At 49.7% G+C, this 20564-nt stretch overlaps 1 protein-coding gene across 2 annotated transcripts in view; it reads right to left on the bottom strand.

The window, feature by feature from the left end:
• Positions 1 to 4338: 4338 nt before the first annotated feature.
• The window catches only part of LOC102462772 (cilia- and flagella-associated protein 337-like), a 69530-nt gene continuing 53304 nt past the window's right edge, over positions 4339 to 20564 (bottom strand). For both annotated transcript variants that reach the window (XM_075929869.2, XM_089778003.1), the window contains 6 exons: positions 18396 to 18537; positions 18241 to 18280; positions 13050 to 13138; positions 11346 to 11509; positions 9744 to 9838; positions 4339 to 6617 (listed from right to left, as the gene is read on the bottom strand). In XM_075929869.2, coding sequence (XP_075785984.2) covers positions 6461 to 6617; positions 9744 to 9838; positions 11346 to 11509; positions 13050 to 13138; positions 18241 to 18280; positions 18396 to 18537 — 687 coding nt within the window. In that variant the 3' untranslated portion in view covers positions 4339 to 6460. The remainder of the gene's footprint in view (positions 6618 to 9743; positions 9839 to 11345; positions 11510 to 13049; positions 13139 to 18240; positions 18281 to 18395; positions 18538 to 20564) is intronic.

Raw genomic sequence — 20564 nt, 5'->3', positions numbered from 1 at the left:
AAAAGAAATGGAGATTTTTGCTGGGTGCAGAGGCAGTGTGGGAAACCGTCTCCCTCCCTGCTTTACCTCCTCATGATTGCAGCAGGCAGTCTGCCTCAGGTTTCTGTAGGTAAGCACCTCCCAGATGGAGCCTGCCTCTGGCACTTCCCTTCCCCTCTGACTACCTGCCCCGGGACAGCACCCAAACTGTGTCCCTTTTCCCTCTTCTCCCAGATCATGACTTCGGGACCCTGCACCCCTCCCCTCCTACACCATTCCCACAGGCCAGAATTCTATTCTGCACTCATCCCCCTTCTCTGACCCTGCACCCAATTCCCCTGCTTCAGGTCACCACCCAAACTCTCTGCACTCTTCACAGCTCCCTACTAGAGCCCCTACCCCCAGCCCAAATCCTCTCCTGCACCCATAACCCTTACCGGACTGTGGGCTCCAAGCTCCTCCTCCTGATGGGCCCAAACTCCATCCCTGACTGCACATCACCTCCACAGCAGTGCAGCTGTTGGCCATTTGCCAAATCTTGGAGTACTGCCCCTTTAAAAATTATTGCCCACCCCTGCTCTATAGTGACACTGAACAGTGGCTCAGCTAAGCGGTTGTAGTGTGGCAATCTGATGGTAAAACTGGATAGCTCGTAAGCTAGGGGTGAGCAATAATTGGCCAGGAGCCAACATCACAAATTTTGATATGTGACCATGGGCCAGCTCCAAGACCTCCTGCAGGGGCGGGGCTATAGTGAAAGTCTGAGAGGTGTACACTTCGACACTTTGGGAGCTGGCTAAATTTCTGTGAGAAGCGACGTTCTGTCTACGGGAAATTCATCCTGTTCTGTTGTCTGCCTCCCTACCCACTTTTGGAATCCTCGGAGTCAAATGCTTCAGGTTGGAGCAGCTCTGGTGACTGTGTTGCCATCTACAACCCCTGTTAGTTGATCAAATTCCATTTTAAATAAAGTAAAATATTGTTACGTCCAACACAAGGTTTCAATTTTTGTTTTAATGGTTGGGTGGGAACCTTTTTTGGGTTGGGGGCCACTGACCCACAGAAAAATCATTTGGGGACCACACAAGTGAGAAGCAAAAAACCCCTCCCAAACCCCCAACCCTCACTGATGTGCCCCCACCTCCCAACAGACACCTCACTCCTCTGGCACTACAGCCCCCAAAGGGAAGGGGCAGTGAAGGCTGAGGTTCGAGGCTTCCCATAGGTCAGATTTACTTTTCTGGGGTGCTGGAGTTAGTGGATTTTGTGGACTTCCTCCCCCCCCCCCCCACTTAGGCGCTGAGGTGCGAACGAAAGTGAGGGGCTCAATGTGTGGGATAGGGTTGCCAGCGAGAGTGATACGGAGGCAGGATCTAGGTAGGAGAGGGGCTGCAGGGTCAGAAAGGGAGTTTAGCGGCAGGAGGGTTTGGGGCAGTAATGCAGAAAGAAGTAAGAGGGTGAGAATGCAGCCAAATAGCTAGTTGGGGAAGGAGGCAAAAAAAAGTGGGGAGTAAAGGAAAGTGCAGCTTCTGCAAAGTAAAAAATGTATATCTCCCTCCCCCCCCCCCATCCAGCCCTTCCCTCTGCTCCAGCCTCCCCTCAGGCCCATGATTCCCCCCAGCCTGATCCCCTGCATTGCTCCATGCCGTTCAGTGCAATTCCTACCCCTTCCCATCCTTCGCCCCCAACCCTCACAGGCAGGACAGTAGCCCTGGGGCAAGGAGGGGAAGGGGGCAGAGTCTCTTCCCTGCCTGGCCCAGCCCCTTGCCTGCTAACCTAGGCTCTGGGGCTGGGGCAGGCAGAGCCCAGGGTTGCCTTCAGCCATGCCAGGCACAGCAGGATGCTAGGAAAGGTGGCTCTCCGACCCTGCACACAGCCTGCGGGGAGCAGCATGGGGTAGCCCTAGTGAGCCAAGTGCCCCTCTGATCCAGCCCAGCTGGAGCACAGCGCAGCCTCTGTGGGCTGAATGCCATGGCCTGCTGGATTGGAGCGATCAACCAGTCAATCATGATCGACCAGTTGGTGACCACTGGAGTCGGTCTCTCTTAAGGAGAAGGCCAGCTACAGGAACCAAAATGCTGGCCTTGTTACCTGGGGAACACTCTAGAAAAATTAATTCAGATTAATGCAACTTTAGTCCACAGCTGTCCTTAAACCCTAGCAGGCAGACATTGTGGCTTAATATAGTTTAACTAATCCATCTTAAAATTCACATTTTCAGCTACTTCAGATTATTTTTTCAGCCTGTTCAGAGATGCCCTCGCTGTAGACCAAATAATGTTCTTGCCAGAATTATAGAAGTTAGCAAATTCCAAAAGTTTCATGCAGGGTCACTGGCTACTGCTCTGTAGATTCTCAATATGCTCACACGGACTAACTCCCACTGTTATTTAATACTGAAATACTAGGTTGTGGACATTGCCTAGGTTAGCTGAAGTGAACAAAGAGTTTATCACAACACCTAGGCTCTATCTTGCACGTTTCATAACTTTAACATGCTTAGGTTAAATGTGGACTAAACCCCATACCAGCATTCAAATGACTAAAACTAAAAGTTCTTGTCTAAAGAATTTTGCACAATATTGGTTAATTCTGCAAAACAAACTTCCATTATAGAAATAGATTACATCCCACCATGGCCTTAATTCATCCCACAAATTGTGCAACCTTAGAGAAAGTGGCTGTTGGAACAGATATTCCACATTATAGGGAGCTGGAGAAGCTGGCTGCTAGGTGTTTCACTCTGCCTGCCCCCCACTACAGTTAAGTCTAGACTTCCTCTTGTTACAAGTTGTATTAGCTACATAATCCCATCAACCTCTAAATTTAGAACAAGAGTCATTCTTGGATTATCACTCTGCCTCTTCTGCATGAGACACCTTTCCCAAGCAATTGCCACCTTTGCTATAGGGATATAAAATCCTGTTTAGTTAACTGGTTATAAACATTAAGTTTAACCAGTTAACTGATTAAATGGTGGGGGGGGGGGGGGAAGCAGACAGCCCAGTCCTGCCGCAGCTGGGTTGAAGCAGTCCCCACCAGTTAACCATGACCAGTAAGCATCACCCATTCAGGTTGATGCTTACTGCTTAACCATTCATATCCTACTTTCCTAATGCCTGAAAAATGCTTCTTTGACATCCAGGTTAAAACAACTGCAAGGATAGAAGCTTTATTATTAGAGCCCTACAAATTAGGGATGTTAGCGAGTAGTTGACTGAAGTATTGACTACTCCCCCGCCCCCCACACACACACACACCCGCCCTTGCTGTCTTGGAGGGAAACAGGAGCTGGTGCTGGGGGGAGCTGGCTTAAAAGTTCTGAGGCGGGGGGAGAATAGGGGCCAAGGCTCACTGAGGGCAGAGGCTGCTCTGGCAGCAGCCCCTGTCCATGAGGGTCCCAACAGGGAGCTAGGCCCCTCCATGGCCAGGGGCAGCTGCCGCCATGCAGCCCCTGTTTGCAGTGGACCAGGCTGAACAATGAAACATGGGCTGCTGGACTCAGCATGAGTCAGGACCAGCTCGTGCTGGTCTCGGAAGCTGCCCCTCTGCATTTAAATGTAGTAAGATCCCAGAGGATCTTACTACCGTATATTCCGGCGTACAAGACGACCTCTGATGTTAAAAACCATCCCCCAAAAATCGGGGGTCGTCTTGTACGCCGGGTATACATCCCAGGCGCGCCTGGGATGCCCCACCGCCGGAGCCCCTCCGCGGCTTTGAAAGCCTCGGGGGAAGCCGGCGGGGGGGGGCATCCCAGGCGCGCCTGGGCTGCTCCCCCGCCGGAGCCCCTCCGCGGCTTTGAAAGCCTCGGGGGAAGCCGGCAGGGGGGGGGCATCCCAGGCGCGCCTGGGCTGCTCCCCCGCCGGAGCCCCTCCGCGGCTTTCAAAGCCTCGGGGGAAGCCGGCGGGGGGGCATCCCAGGCGCGCCTGGGCTGCTCCCCCGCCGGAGCCCCTCCGCGGCTTTCAAAGCCTCGGGGGAAGCCGGCCGCTTCCCCCGAGGCTTTGAAAGCCGCGGAGGGGCTCCGGCGGGGGGGGGGGAGCCCATGCGCGCCTGGGATGCCCCCCCGCCGGCTTCCCCCGAGGCTTTGAAAGCCGCGGAGGGGCTCCGGCGGGGGAGCAGCCCAGGCGCGCCTGGGATGCCCCCCCGCCGGCTTCCCCCGAGGCTTTCAAAGCTGCTGCGGCTTTGCTCCCGGTGCCTCTGGTCTGCTGGGGACCATCTCCAGCAGACCAGGGACACCGGGAGCAAAGGAGGCGGAGGGGCGCTGGGGTATAAGATGAAACCCTATCTTTTAATTAAAAAGATAGGGGGTCGTCTTATACGCCCAGTCGCCCTATACGCCGGAAAATACGGTACATTTAAAATGCAGAGCCGCAGCGGGGGTGGCTCCTGGTGTCCGCACAAGCCAGGACTACTTAGTCCCTGCTCGAGACAGCTCCTGGAGTCACCTTCACTGAGGCTCTATAGAGCGCTCCTTATCAACTAATTGTGTAGTTAGTTAATAGTGTGTATCAGATAACCACAATTTAACATCCCTTCTGCAAATCCATGGAGAGTCTTTTGCTGATTGTGGATCAGTTGCAAAATCTGGTATCGGCACAGGGCTCTATATATTCTTTCCACACTAACAGGGCAGACAAAGTCCCTCCTCCCAGCAGCTCAGTCAGTTTGTTTTGGGCAGTTACAATATGCAATGGCATAAAAGCCACTGTACTCTGCAAAACAAGTGGCATTTTGTAGAGAAGTCAGATTACAGCACTCAGCAGATGTTCCTCATGAGCACACCTTACACTGTGTGAGTACCTTACACTGTCTTTAGGGATAGATGGTTCAGTCTAACGCATATCTTAAAGATAATTTTAAGAATGTCCACACTCAGAGCATGTGTTTTAAAAAGCAGAATGAACTACACAACTGCTGCTCTAACAAACTGGTAGGTAATACCACACAAATAGCTACATTTCTGAGAAACAAGTAAATGCTTCATCATCTGCTAGAAGTTTATTAGCTTTGATGGGATGCAGAGCATGTTGCAGTAAGCCACCTCTACACACTGATATGGATAACCCTGCTATAGTCCTTTTCCAAGGGGAAAAAAACAGCACAGTTGTGCCTATTTGTATTTGGCTAGTCAGGTGCACCTGTGTGGTTCCACAAGGACCTTAGGCCCGAACTTCATTAGCATATTCCGCCCAGAAAGGTCACCACTTTAGGGTCTTGAGATTTTAACTAGTTAGCCCTCAACTAGAACCTGATCTGCATTTGAGTGCACTGCTCATTTAACAAAGAGCTGTGGCACTGTCGGAATGCTGCTGCCACAAACAACTTCACCGTCTCTCCTGGTGCCCCCTCATGCTGGAAAAATGATAAACTAGGACCCTGCACAATCCCCTCTGATGATGGTCCCTGGACCAAATTCTTCCCTGTGTCATCTCAGGCAGGATGAGCCACCACCTCTCCAGTAGGAGTGTTTAACCCTGCCAACAATATCTCATAAGAACATAAGAATGGCCGTACTGGGTCAGACCAAAGGTCCATCTAGCCCAGTATCCTGTCTGCCCACAGTGGCCAGCACCAGGTGCCCCAGAGAGGGTGGACCGAAGACAATGATCAAGCGATTTGTCTCCTGCCATCCCTCTCCAGCCTCTGACAGAGGCCAAGGACACCATTTTATCCCCTGGCTAATAGCCTTTTATGGACCTAACCTCCATGAATTTATCCAGCTTCTCTTTAAACTCTATTATAGTCCTAGCCTTCACAGCCTCCTCTGGCAAGGAGTTCCACAGGTTGACTACACGCTGTGTGAAGAACTTTCTTTTATTAGTTTTAAACCTGCTCACTAGTATTAAAAGGCAACTCTCAGATCTAGAGGTTTAAAAATAAGTGGCCACCTACTTTTAGTCAGATATTACAGAACCATCACCAAGCCTAAAGCTTAGTTTGTGCCTTATTTGTGTCTAAAGCAGCAGTTCTCAAACCCCCTTGGAAGGGAGTCACGAGGGCTGGCTTAGACTGCTGGGCCTGAGGTGACAGGGCTCCAATTGCAGGCCCCCTACCTGGGACTGAAGCCCTTTAGCTTTGGCGCCCTGCTCAGAGTGTTGGGACAGTGGGAGGAGGGGAGAGGGAGGGTCAGGCTTGAGACCCCCTTCCCAGGGTTGTGAAGTAATTTTGTTGTCAGAAGAGGGTGGCAATACAATGAAGATTGAGAATGCCTGGTCTAAAGCTGTGCTGGAAGGTCAAGAAGCTGAGGTCGCATGCTAAGCAAGCCACAGCTGCTTCACTAAAACCAACTCGGAGTCAAGAGCAGGTGAGTAACAAGAACTGAATTAACTGCATAAAGGCCTAAAATTCCCATAGTTACATCTGTCATTTAAAAAAAAATCAAACACCGAGATGATGCTTTGCGAAGAACTTGCCTTTTGTTCATTGCCATACTGAGAGGTGAGTGGCATCTGCCTCAAACACACTCCCAAAAGACATGTTAGAATGTCAGATTGTCTGGATCGTCACATTCTGTTGGATTTCGTTTATGGAAGGCGGCTGGTGGTACATAGGTTAACTCACAAAGTTGGAGGGAATGATAAGTCGGTTGCACTCTGGTTTCTTGTGTAATGGATTTGAGTTGAGAATGAAGTGCTCTGAAAGACAGGGTGATATATAAACAAATGCAGATGATTATGCAATTGCCTTTAAAAAGGAAGGAAACTTTAAGGTATCACTTTTTTAAAAAGAGGGGATTTTTCCTCTCAAATTTGATTTCCAACAGGTTTGTTCCCAATGAAAAGTGGCCTCGGTTTCCGCAAACTAAACCAAACCTGGCAGTTCCACTCCACACTGCATTACAAGAGCATGCACTGTGATACGTGTTTCCTCTGACTCCACTAAGCTTGTTGCATCTGATACCATGGAATTAAGAGGCTCAGCCTCCACTCTACTTATGGTACCAACAAGAGAACAGACCGGAGGTCCAGGATTTTGGTTAATTTGTTTTCCATGCATCAGAAGGCATTCCCAAGGTAAGTGCAACGGAGCAGTGTGTACAGCGAATAACGACTGTGGATGAGTGCTCCAGCTACCATGGGCTACTGTGCATGAAATGGGGAGCACTGCACCTCCATTTTTCTAGATGGACTGACATGCTGTTAAGGCAAGCAGAGTTAGAGGTGGGGCAAAGGGCCAATCCTTCCCTGTACTTTGTACTGGTAAGCTTAAGTGGCTCCTCCATGCTCAGAAAGCCAACATTGCAGATTCTTCCCTCCCTCTCTGCCCTGCCAATCGAACTCTGCCCATCCATTGTGTGGGGAGCCTGGCGCTATGGATTCCACTTGGCAGCACGTCTCCTAGAAGTTAGGTGTCATAACAGTTGGGTTAAATCCTCTTTGCAAATCCCACCCATTAGGTTTCCCTGGCAGTTTGCTAGTAACATTTGTGTGTATTCTGAGAAACTCAGTTCCTCCTTCTGGGCCACCAAGGGCTCAGAACGCTGCAGAGAAAGCAGGTTCTGCACATTGGGAAGGAAGTTCTACCACCATCTCTCACACTCAGACTGGGGCAGATTCAAGAGGTGGCGGGGGGGGGGGAGAGAGAGAGAGTGGAAAAATCAAACACACACAGGTTCTCTTTAGGGAAGAGCAGAAGGGGATGAAAGGATCCATGAGAAGATCAGAAAGCTTCCCATGCAAATATGCCACTAGTAGCTTTGTAAATGTAGTGCATTTTCCCTACCCAAAAGCATGGTTAGAAGAGGGAAAAGCAGGGTAACTGCCCACATCCCCATGGATTATGTAAAGATGGAATTCTCAGATGGCAGAATGCTAACCAATCATGATTTAAATACAGAGACCAATCATGCCCCCTCCACTATTCTTCCCCACCCCTACACACTTCAAGTTAGCGAGACCCTTGGAGTCATCCTCTAGAGCAGGGGTTCCCAAACTTTTGGACACAGGGACCAGTAAATCCATTCACAAACTTCTGGAGGACTGGTAATGTTCAATTACATATTTGCATATTCATTAATCAAATGATGAATATTCAAATAAGTTGTTTCTGGTCCTCCCAAAACCCCCAGTGCCAGCTTTAGCAAAGCTTTTGCTATGGTCACCCACAATATTCTTGCCAGCAAGTTAAGGAATATGGATTGGATAAATGGACTGTAAGACAGACAGAGAGCTGGTTACACCAGGGTTTCCCAAACTTTTTACTTTAGTTGGAACCCTTTTTTCCAATACTGCTTTTTGCAATCCAAAAATATAAACACATAAAAAACAAACTGAGAAAATACCAGACATATAACAACTTAGGTAAGTTGTATTATTACTAGATGTATCCGTTTGTAGTTTCGAACTGCCTGGCTGGTAAATGTGCTCAGGCTGCGTGAGTGTGTCTACCAGCCAGACAGTTCGCAACTACTCGAGGGGTGTGTGTGTGTGGGGACAACAGAATCCCCGGGCCGGACTAACTCATGCTTTGTGCTTTGCGGGGGGAGGGGGGAGCAGGGGCAGCGTCCCAAGATCTACATATGGCCAGGTCAGTCCCACTCCCCGCAGGCTGATTCATTCCTCTTCCCTGCTCCCCCCCCCCCGCTGCACCTCTGGCCAGCCCCACTTCCCCCAAACCCCTCCCAGGCAGCCAGCCTCCCCCCCCCCCCCCCGCTTCTCCTCCCAATCTCCCTTGGCCAGCCCCTCTGCCCGCATCCAGCCCTCCTTCCAGCAGCCACTTCTTCCCCTCTCCCACCGCCATCTTCCCGGGCCAGCACCCTGGCCCCAACCTCGCACCCCCGGCAGCCCTGCTTCCACCGGCCCCCCCAATCTCCCCAGCCTGCCCCAATTCCCCTGTCCAGTGCTACTTCTGGTGGGCAGCTCTCCCCTCCTCCTCACCCCAGAATCCCCTGGCACCTGCACCTTCCCTTAGCCCTGCACCCTCCTGGTGCCTCCCCCTTTCCTTACTGCCCCTGCCCCCTTTGCCCTCTCTTTCCGATACCCACCCCCTCAGCACTCTCTGCCCCATCCCTCCTGCCCCTCTGTGCCCTCACACATGACTTGCTCCATCCCTACTTCTCTCATCCCCACCCCTTCTTTCTAGCCTTCTCCCAGCACCTCCTCCTCCAGCCCCCAATGCCCTTCCCCTCTCCTCTCCCAGCATCACCCTGCCCCCCCCTCCCACTGACACCTCCCCTCCTGCCCTTTCCCTCCTTGTCTGCACTTGGCCCCCTGCCATTTGTCTCTCTCTCCTGGCCCTTGGTGCCTTCCCCTCCCAAGCCCCTTCACCTTCCACTCCTCCCCCTCCGCGCAAGCCCACCCGCCGCCCCTGCCGCCGCCGCCCAAGCCCCTTCCCTACCTTCTGCCTTCCACATTGCGGGGCCAGAGGCCGCCAGAGCCAGCGTGGCCCTGTCACGTGCCTCTGAAGACTTTTAAGATTCCGAGCCGTGACGTCACGTCACGCCCGGGCATCCGCCCCGCCCACGTACAACGCCGCACATGGGCAGCAGCAGGTGGTGAGGAGGAGCCGCGCACGGCGGGGGCGCACGGGGGGCCCGGCGCAGCGGATCCGCGTCTGGCAGAGCCGGGGGAGAGACCCAGCTCCACATGTCGGTGGAGCAGGGCCCCCAGCTCTGCCCCAATTCCCCTGCCCGCAATCACCAGGCATGCTAAGGCCTGGTATTTTTTTTTTCCCATGGCCCAGTATCATGCTGTGGCCCATAGTTTGGGAAACGCTGCTCTAGAGCCCTTTAAAAAGCCCCTGAAATCAATGAAGGTGTGTACCTGCGCTCTGACTTTGCTGTCTGCCTTTGTGTCAGTTCTTCTGCAATTTCGTCATCTTTTATCAGGCTCGAATGAGAAGCCACCTGACTGTCAAGCTAAACAACAACGAAATCACTTACTCACTTGTTACCGTAACTGTAGCATATATTTTTCATCCAGAAAGTGGCAGATATATAGCAAAAACTCTGGATCAAAATCCACAGAAGGCTAATGGGCATTGCACATGGTGTCACTTGTGTGGAGGACTTGGACTTCTTGAACCTTTATAGAATAGATAATGACAAGTGAAAAAGGAAAAACCCTGTGTTTGCAGGCCTGATCGCTATGAAGGGAAATCACTGATCCCTACCCCACCAAGATGAGCAAGTTTGATGTGAGTCAGCGTGACACAAATGCATAGTACAGTAAAACTCCATTAGTCCGGCATCCAATGCTCCGGGACTCCTGATGGTCCGGCACCATCAGGAACCCGGAAGTGCTGGGGCAGCCAGACAGGCTTCCCACATTCAGCTGTTGCTGAAACTGACCAGCAGCTGAATCGAGGAAGCCGGGAGCAGAGCAGCTGGGGTGCTGCCGGGTTGGTCTCGTAGTGCTGCCCCTCGGGGCTGCAGGACCAACCCGGCAGCACCCTAGCTGCTCTATTGCAGGCATCCCTGATTCAGCTGCTGCTGAAACTGACCAGCAGCTGAATCAGGGAAGCCGGGAGCAGAGCAGCTGGGGTGCTGCCGGGTTGGTCTCTTAGCACTGCCCAGAGGGGCTGCAGGACCAACCCGGCAGCACCCCAGCTGCTCTTGGGAACCCTTGGGGCAGAGCAGCTGCAGTGCTGCCGGGTTGGTCCCACAGCGCCAAAGGACGGCGCTGCGGGACCAACCCGGCAGGACCCCAGCTGCTCTGCCCTAGGGGTCCCCGATTCAGCTGCTGCTGAAACAGATCAGCGGCTGATTCCAGGAAGCCCGGGGCAGGTGCTTCCTGGAATCAGCTGCTGATCTGTTTCAGCAGCGGCTGAATCTGGGACCCCTGGGGCAGAGCAGCTGGGGTCCTGCTGGGTTGGTGCCGTAGTGACTAACCCAGCAGCACCCCAGCTGCTCTATTGCAGGCATCCCCGATTCAGCTGCTGCTGAAACTGACCAGCAGCAGCTGAATCAGGGACGCCTGGGGCAGAGCCGGACTATCGTAAGGGGGGGGCTATGAGGAGTCTGGGGTGGCATCCCCTCCCACCCTACTCCAGACCCCTCATAGCCCCCCATTGTGATAGTCCGGCATATCTGATAATCCGGCACCCCCTGGGTCCTAAAGGTGCCGGATTATCGTAAGTTTACTGTACCATGCAACCATTTGTACAGTCTGTTCTAGGAGCGGGAAAAAAGCCAGTATTTAAGGAGGGATCTCTTTTCTACTGATCATTGTGTTTAAGTTGCTTTACTGACGTGTGTCACTAAGCTCTTTCCAATCCTAGCGCTGCACTTTTAGTGCAGTTATTCATAACCTGTGAATAATAAGCCCCTGTGTAGTATGCATTAGTCTTCAGAGAAATGGAATTTCTCTCTCCCCATTCCCCCAAGTATTTATATTGACTGACTTTGTTATTAAAAGCATTCCCACCTCTGTGCTGCTTTCCTTATCTTCCCTCCCTGTGGCACAGCTTGGTTTTACTGCTGACACCTGCCTAGCACGCATAGTTGGAGTAATGTGGCCATCTAGATTAGAGCCTGGCTTCCACGATGTGTTATCCTTGATGTTCCATAGATCTTTTTGGCCAAATGTACCTAACGGAATATAAAAACAACAAGGGATGAGGACATGGTCAAGACTCCTGACTCATCATCTACAGTACAGCTTCCATCATTGCTATCCTCCTAGAAATGTCATTGATTTTGAGACCTTGAGGGACAATAAGATCATCCAGTCTGACCTGTAGAATACAGAGCCAATTTCACTTCTTTTACCCTGTCACGTGTGTTAACTGAAGTATATCTTCAAGAACGGCATCCAGTTTTGATTTGAAGACAAACAATGGTAAATCTATCACCTAATTTGGTAGTTTGTTCCAACGGTTAATCAACTCGCCATTAAAAATCTGTCTTAAGTTGCAGCACTGGCCAATTACATATCTGACTCTGAGAACTCTTAGGGTATGTCTAAACTAAATGGCTCCATCGATGGAGCCATGTAGATTAGGCTGATCGGCAGAGGGAAATGAAGCCGCGATTTAAATAATCGCGGCTTCATTTAAATTTAAATGGCTGCTGTGCTGAGCCGACAAACAGCTGATCAGCTGTTTGATGGCTCAGCGCGCTAGTCTGGACGCTCCCGCGCCGACCTGAAAGCCCTTTATTGACCTCCCCGTTATGCCTCATAGGATGAGGTTTACTGGGGAGGTCGATAAAGGGCTTTCATGTCGACAGGGGAGTGTCCAGACTGCCGCGATCTGCCGACAAACAGCTGATTGGCAGAGCGGGGCAGCCATTTAAATTTAAATGAAGCTGCGATTATTTAAATCGCAGCTTCATTTCCTTTTGCCGAACAAACAAATCTACATGGCTCCGTCGACGGAGCCATGTAGTCTAGACGTACCCTTACAGGCGGAAAGGGAGGGAGATATCATAACACTCTGCTTTTCTGACTACTGGCCCTCAGTGGGCAAAGGCCGAGCCACTTAATGAACAGGGGCGGTGCTCTGACTCCTCTCCTCAAGTAAGATTCTTGTTGCTTTCCTACAAACATGATCCTGTGCAGCACTGTCTTGTCCAGAAGATGGTTTTCAGCAGCTTTCCCAGGCCCTGCACTTTGGGGGTGTCCCATAGCAGCCACCCCAACCGGCCTATGGAAAGGATGGGTCCCCATGTTGGCCCAGGACGGTGTGAGGCATTACCTCAGAGATTTGGTGTGGAGCAGCAGGAGGAGTCAGGCCCATCCCCTGCACTCACTGTGGTGGCAGGAGCCACAGGAAGCAGAATGACCCAGCAGCCTGTTCCACTCAGCCACCCATCTCCCAGCCAGGGTGCTTTCCTTCCTGCCTCCGTGGGGAGTGCTGATGGGGGAGCAACCCCTGATGCCACCATGCCCCAGATGCTGTGGTAACACCCCAGATCCTGTTTCTTAGGGGAGAGGGGATCAGGGAAGGACTGCAATGAAAGTAGGCAGGGGCAAGGACTAGGGAAAGCGGGGGAGGTTGCCCCAGGCCCTGAACCCTTCTAGTGCCAGGCCTGATGCTGTAAATGATTCTAGGTCAAAGAAACTGGTTTGATCCTCATTAGCAACCAACCCACCATATTGTGAACTTCTTCCATCTTATTCTTCACTTACCTATGTATTCCCCTTCTAGGCTCCATAGCCTCACTGTGCAGTCCAAGGATGAGGTGAGAAGCAGCTGGTTTTCACTCACCAGGGTGACACTGCTCCATTGGAAGAAAAAAGGAGATATTGACATTGTCATACTAAGGGCTTGTCTGTGCAATACAGCAATGCAGGCTTCATGGCAGGGGAGGAGGGTGAGTCCGTGTCAGCAACTAATCCACGTGGATCCTGCTGGTGCAGGCTCCAGGTAGTGCACACTAACATTATGCGGTTTCAGACAGGTGCTGTGTTTAAAGCACACTAAAGAACTTTTAGTTCACTATTAGCAGGGTCTACATGGACCAGTTAGAAGGCAATACATTAATGCCCTTTAGAAATCACACCAGAGGTAGGGTCCACAGGCTGGATACGGCCTGCCAAGCCATTTGATCCGGCCCTCAGCCACCCTGCCATACCCCCACCCCGCTGTTCCCCCAAACCAATCAGGGCCTGGGGGTGGAGGAGCACATGAAATCTCCTCCCCCCATCCAGGGGCTGGCCACACCTAGAGGGAACAGCTCCTTTCTGCCCAAAGCACCACCACTTTGGGGAATGACCTGTGACCAAGGCCAAAATTTGTGAAGTGCCCCCCCTGTAAAAAGTATTGCCTACCCCTGAATCACACCCATGAACCATGTATTGCTTCACTGTGTAGTCTATCCATAAAAGGAAAAAGTCCTCAGGAAGTTGGGAACCATTTCAACTGGGTTAACCAGAAACAGACATCACAGAATAAATTGCAAGGGACGCCATGTCTGTCACTTCTTCTCAGAATGGATATGGGCTACTTTTGTTGCTACACTTCAAAAGCGAAAGTGTCCCGTGAAACCCAGGGTCAGCTGGGGACTCCAGCTGATCCAGGGCTCCACATGGCACTGCCACTTTGAAACGCTGCCTACAGCCTGATGTCAGGCTCCCTGCGGCGTTTCAAAGCGGCAGTGCCACATGGAGCCCGGGGTCAGCGGGGGAGTCCCAAGCTGATCCTGGACTCCACACGGCACTGCCACTTTGAAGTGTCACAGGGAGCCTGCTGTCAGGCTCCTTGCAGTGTTTCAAAGTGACAGCACTACACGGAGCCCCAGGATCAACTGGGGGGTCCCTAGCTGGTCCCAAGCTGCACACAGTGTTTCAAAGCAGCAGCACCGCAAGGAGCCTGGGGTCTGGCCCCAGGCTTCAAGTGGTGCTGCCTCTTTGAAGTACCCCTCCTCCTCTCCACTGCCTCTTTCTGATAAAGACAGCAAAAGGGGGGAAGCACTTTGTTGACTAGCATGTCGACTATCTGATAAGCATTTGCACTAGTCCTTCACATCCCTACTGTTAATGTCTTTGCCTACTCCTGTTTTCCTTTCTCCTCAGATTTACTTTAAAACGTGTCCTTATGGTATCCTTAAGTGTATGTACTGAGAGATGGTATTACAGTAGCTCTTTGCATTTTATTGGCACAATACAGAGCGTGAAATTGATTCTTCTTTAGGCTACATCTATACTACAGCCACAGGGGTGACTGGCAGCTTGCACCCATTTTAGCTGTACTCTAGCCAGAGTGCTAAGAATGGGAGCAAAGGCAGCAGTGTGGCTAGATGGGCATTTGCAGCTTTCAACAGAGCCTGCAACACTGCATCATCACTGCTATTTTTAATTGAGTTAATTATAGTACACTAGCATGGATGTGTCTACATGGGCGATAACTCACATTCCCAGCTGCAGTGTAGAAGCAGCCCCTTAAGCACCCTCAGTTGCCACTCTTATATGCTCTCTCTCAACCCTCTTCCTGAACCGCTTTCCTTTGCTCTACCCCCAGACCTTAAAAAGGGTTGCAGCTAAAGTGGACTCCCAAATATTCAATGAGTTTGAAATAACAGATTCTTCCACGTGCTTCCAAAATGACTATGAATGGCAGCAAACTAGCAGCCAGAGCAAAACAGACACTATAGCAAAATTTAAAAAACAATGCACTGAAATTATCCTCCAGCTGGCACATTTTAGCCTCTCACATTAGCCACTCTGACCTGTTCTACTGAGACTGCAGGAGTCAACTAAAAGCAGAAAATAATTCCAGGTTAAAGTTGGGCAAAATAAAAATATTAAAAGCTTTAACTCTATCCAGATGAATCCCCGCAGCCCGGGTCCTGCTGGGCGCGCGCCTGGGCCATGCGGGCAAACATGTCTGTGTTCCGGTGCCGGGAGCGGGTGTCGTGCAGGGCTTCCTCCTCCTGCCACAGGTCCATGAGGGCTTCCAGCTCCTCCGATGAGCAGGATGGGGCCCATCTTTTTCTGGCCCAGGGGGCCTCCTGTGCTGGGGGTGAGGGTGCCTGATCCCCCTCTGGAGCTGCCATCGTGCTCTGGGGTGGCTGTTGAGGATGGCAGGGGCCATGTGGCAAACCTCTGGCCAGAGGTCCAAGAAGGGCTCCTGCTTCGTGACCTTAGCAGCCTGTGTCTGCTTTAAGAGGGCTCGGGTTACCAGGAAGTCCGGGAGCTGACGGCGGCTAAGGAGTCTCCAAGCGGCCACTAGGGCTTTTTTCCGTTTAGCCTGCTTTTCTGCAAAACGTCTTAGCTGCCTGTCTACACTGGCCCTCTTGCGCAAAATCATTTTCACAAGAGGGCTTTTTCCTGAATGGGACTCATAGACTCATAGACTTTAAGGTCAGAAGGGACCATTATGATCATCTAGTCTGACCCCCTGCACAGTGCAGGCCACAGAATCTCGCCCACCCCTCTTAGAATAATCCTCTCACCTATGTCTCAGATATTGAAGCCTTCAAATACTTTGAAGGCCCCAACATGCAGAGAGTCCTTCAGCTGTGACCTGTGCCCAATGCTACAGAGGAAGGCGAAAAACCTCCAGGGAGTGTCAAAGCATTTGCGCAAGAAGCACTGATTTCGGACAGAAGAACGTCAGTGCTCTTGCACAAAATCAAGTGGCCAGTGTAGACAATCTTGCCAGTGTAGATGCACCCCAGGTGTTTCTGGTTGGCTCATTAAGCAAGCCTGCTCCAGGCAGCCCCACCCCCTTCTCTCACAGCCTCCTACCCTGAGGCTTTCCATACAGCATAGAGAGCAACCCTCCTGGCAGACAGTCCTCAACAGAGTGACTCTCAGCCAAAAGGATGTCTTGCCATCATGCATGGGAATTACAGTGGATGAGTGAAGAGAGCAAAGAACAGAGAAGTGTCTATCACCTACACTTGGCTGTACTAGCACAGTCCCCAATATACGCATATTTATAAAGTGTTTTTTCCATCTTTAAAGCTCTCAGAAATGTCTGCAACCCAACACCCATCACATCACAACTGAAATCAGTCCCCTTTGGGAACAGTCACGCTGTGACTATGCCCAACAACTCACTCCCCAGTGCACTGCATGAGGAATGTAGCTTGGCAGAATGGAATTGCTTAACTAGAAATGGGCCAGAACACAGGCTGACATCTCTAACCTTGTGAAGAGTGCATCAGATAGTCAATAACCCCAAAGAGGCAGCAGCTTGGTTTTATGTTCCCTGTGATACACCCTCCCCCATGCTTTATGAAATTGGCTTATGAATATAAATATGCATAACTTGAAAACGCTTTGGACAAAATTCCTCATGTAACCTCTCAATTGTAATGTAACAATCTGCTGGATCTACATATTTTATTTTGGGGCATGTAACATTCTTGAATGTACAGTTAGAAATACGTAGTATGAGAGTGTTTATGGCTTTAAATGGGCTAATGAGCACCTGAAATGGTGCTCTGGAAGCCTTAACAACTTGTAAGCTGCTTTGTTTGTCCTTTAAGTCTAAGCAGTGGTTGGTCCTAGGAAGACGTGTGTCCATATCACCTTGTTCTGGGATACCAGTTTGACCAGGTAATTTTCCATGGAAGGCAGGATGTAGAACAAAAGATTCCCACACACGGAAAAGTCTATTTAAACAATGGGAAGCTATGAGTCCCTTTGTCTTTGCCTAGCATGACACACCCAAAAGGAAAACTGAGGACCCAGGTCTGGTGAAAAGAGTCTTTGCCTGAAGATTATGGCTAAGACAAGGACAGCCTTTTAGGGTAAGAGTTAGGGATGTTAAGTAGCAATTAGCTAATCAAGTAGTGATGAAATTTCCATCAACTACTCAATTAATCAATAAGAGGAGGGTGCTCACTACCTCCACTGTGGCTCTGCAATTTAACTCTAGTAGGAGTTGGGTGCGTAGACAGCAGAGCCACAGTGGGGTTAGGTCCTGGGGCCAGTGAGAGCCAGAACTAAGCAGTTCCAGCTCGTACTGACTCTGGGACCTCTGCGGCTCTGCATTTTAAATGTAGTAAGAGCCCACTGGACTTTTACTACATTTAAAATGCAGAGCTGCAGCAGGGTTAGCTCCAAAGGGTGCTACAAGCCGGGACTTTTAAGACAGTGCTTTTAACCCAGTTCAACCCCCCCCCCCCCCCCCGGCACAACTCCTGCTTCTTCCCCCACTTGCTGCCTCTGATACAAAAGCAGCAAGGGGGGGAAGTGAGTAGTGACTCGACTACCCAATAAGCCTATGCTTTCAGATAGTCGACTACTCGAGTAGTTGCTTACATCTCTAGTAAGAGTAAGTTTGCAATAAGCTTTAGTGTATTAGAACTAGTTATGCACTTTTTTAAATTTGCAATTTACTATGAGCTGCTGTTTTCAATTGCAACCACATAAATCCTGCTGTTTGTAGTTAATAAAAACACTTTTGTTTACTATCAAGCCCAGTGCAAATCATTGTTACCTGAGGGGAACAATCAGTATGAATGTCCTCCTTTCATTGATAAAGGGAGTTTTCTTGCATGAGCTTTCATTGTGTAAAACTCTTACAGAGACAGATTTTTTGGGGTTTGGATTCCTTGGGGATCTGATTTCCTGGGTGCTGTGCCCTAGAACTGCATTCTCCCAGAGCTGAAGTGATTCAGTGTCTCCGTTGCTCTTTGGGGGAGGGGGAGTTGGTTACCCCAGCAAGACTGGAGGTGAGGAATCCCGGAGAGCAAGAAGGCGAGTGTCAGTGGCATAATCAGTGAACCAGGGAACAGTCCCAAGGGGTGGTCTGTGAGCTCACCCGTCACATTCCCTATGAAAAATTATGATGTAAGGATATATCTCTAGGTGGAAGATTATATGGCATCTCTAATAGGTAAAGAATAGACTATGAAGTTTATTTTACCTTGTAGCACTGCAGCTGTGAGCTCTCCAACTCTGCAGCACTTGACAAAGGGATGGAGGGAAAAATAAGATGCAAATCGGTTATGAAGATATCGGTAACATGCAACCGAGCTTTGTGGCACTGTGATTGAAGGGGGAGGAGAAAGTGGTGCTCACAAGCTGGCGGTTTCTCCTCTGGTCCCTGAAGGGCATATATTGTGATGTTCCAAATATAGATGTAACCCAGCTGGTCAGCTGCACACAGAAGGCAATCATCATCACTGACAGCTATGTCACTGATTGCAGACCTCTTCTTGGACTGTAAATGAAAGAGGAAAGATGCAGCAGTGAATACAATCCTCGCAGGTGCCTGGCAGCACAAAGCAATTTTTGGTAGTGGTAAGCCAAGGTCTTCATTCATAATTCAGCTACACAAATATGATGCTGGCAAGCCGTGTAAGACAAGGGCAGCAAATATTCCCCAAGATATACAATGGAAACAGGTGATAGGCTAACTAGCAATGAGACACAGAAAGGAGCAGCTGGATTAGCTGTATTTACAGGCAAAAAGGAGGAGCTTGCGTATTTCTTTGTGTCAGAGGACAGGACTGCATGGCAAGTGAGGATGTGACTGGAGCACGGGGAGGTATACCTCTGCTTGCTTTAATCAATCAAACTAGCACAAGCAACAACAGACGACATGGCAGGGCCTTCCACATTAGTTGCTAGCCCACATGCCAGGTAACCCCGTTTCACACAGTCAGGTCATTAGCCATGCTGAAATAACTGACTACCACATCTCCACTATTGTTATTAATTCATACTAGCCAGCATAAAGCTAACACAGGTATGCTCATCTTTGCTACATTTACAACCTTCCCATGCAGTGCAGACATACACTGAAGGGCTGTGTCTAGACTGCATCCCTTTTCCGTAAAAGGGATGCAAATTAGACACATCGCAATTGCAAATGAAGCGAGGATTTAAATCCCCTCGCTTCATTTGCATAAACATGGCTGCTGCTTTTTTCCAGCTCAGAGCTTTGCCGGAAAAAAGCGCCAGTCTAGACGCAGATCTTTCGGAAAATAAAGCCTTTTCCGAAAGATCCCTTATTCCTCTTAAAATAAGGAATAAGGGATCTTTCGGAAAAGGCTTTATTTTCCGAAAGATCCGCATCTAGACTGGCGCTTTTTTCCGGCAAAGCTCCGAGCTGGAAAAAAGCGGCAGCCATGTTTATGCAAATGAAGCGGGGGGGATTTAAATCCCCGCTTCATTTGCAATTGCGATGTGTCTAATTTGCATCCCTTTTATGGAAAAGGGATGCAGTCTAGACACAGCCAAGGGGTTCTGTGAGTTTTTGAGAAATGATGCACTAAGATACAGCTTTAAGGGGAAGACCCCATGTGCCTGTTGGACAGCATTGCCAATACTTAGTATTTGTGGAGCATTTGCGTCTTTAGAATGTTCTACATACCACTAACCCTCATGTTACTCTGTCAGGTGGTATTATCCCCGTTTCACAGCTCTTACAGCTAAGACAGAGAGACTTGCCCAAGGCCAAGAGGAAGTTTATGTCATAATGATTGTAATTTAGCAGTTCTTGGTGCTCAAACCAAACTAAAACTCCTGAGAGCCTTATTCCTCTAGCATATATAGTTCCTATGTAAAATGTATACTAGAATCTACCAGGGCTGTTTCTGGATATTTCAAACTCCTGATCCGAGAGCACGGTGGGATTAGCACCAAGTGATTATAATTATAAGTTTACCACATCCCTGTACAGCTTGGTGGGCTGTAACATCTGAATTTAAGAGAAAGGGAAAACTCCTGACAATCTAAATTCCTTGATATGTTTAGATGCTTCTGGAAAACCCTTTCCTCCACTAGGCATGTAATCCTGTGCTTTAAAACTATTTAGCTGTATTACTTTTTCAAAATAACAGTATATGAATATAAAATATGAATTAAGACTATTAGGTTTTTAAATTTGTCAATAATGTAGGTTGCTTGTTTGCTTTACATTTAAAAATAGAGACTCTCCTCTAATTATTGGGTATTTAAAAGAACAAAGTATGAATATGACACAGAATGATTCTCTACAGCAGCTTGATAAATAGGAAGAGTTCAGGTGAGGGAAGCATAAACCCTTTAAATACTTAGCAATTCTATAGTATATTTTCAACCAAAGAGCTCATTGGTTTTCATATATTAATCTAATTTGATCATAGATCAGGGGTGAGCAATAATTTTCAAATGGGGGGCCACGCCAAGATTTTGGTAAGTGGTCATGGGCTGCACTTTTATGAAGGGGATTTGGGGTCAGGGATGAAGGCTGGGTGCAGAAGG

The sequence above is a fragment of the Pelodiscus sinensis genome, chromosome 4 (genome assembly GCF_052426305.1).
Source record: "Pelodiscus sinensis isolate ZL-2025 chromosome 4, ASM5242630v1, whole genome shotgun sequence".
Taxonomy (NCBI): Eukaryota; Metazoa; Chordata; order Testudines; family Trionychidae; genus Pelodiscus; species Pelodiscus sinensis.
The sequence above is the reverse complement of the archived record's forward strand: the minus strand, read 5'-3'. Positions and strand labels throughout refer to the sequence as shown.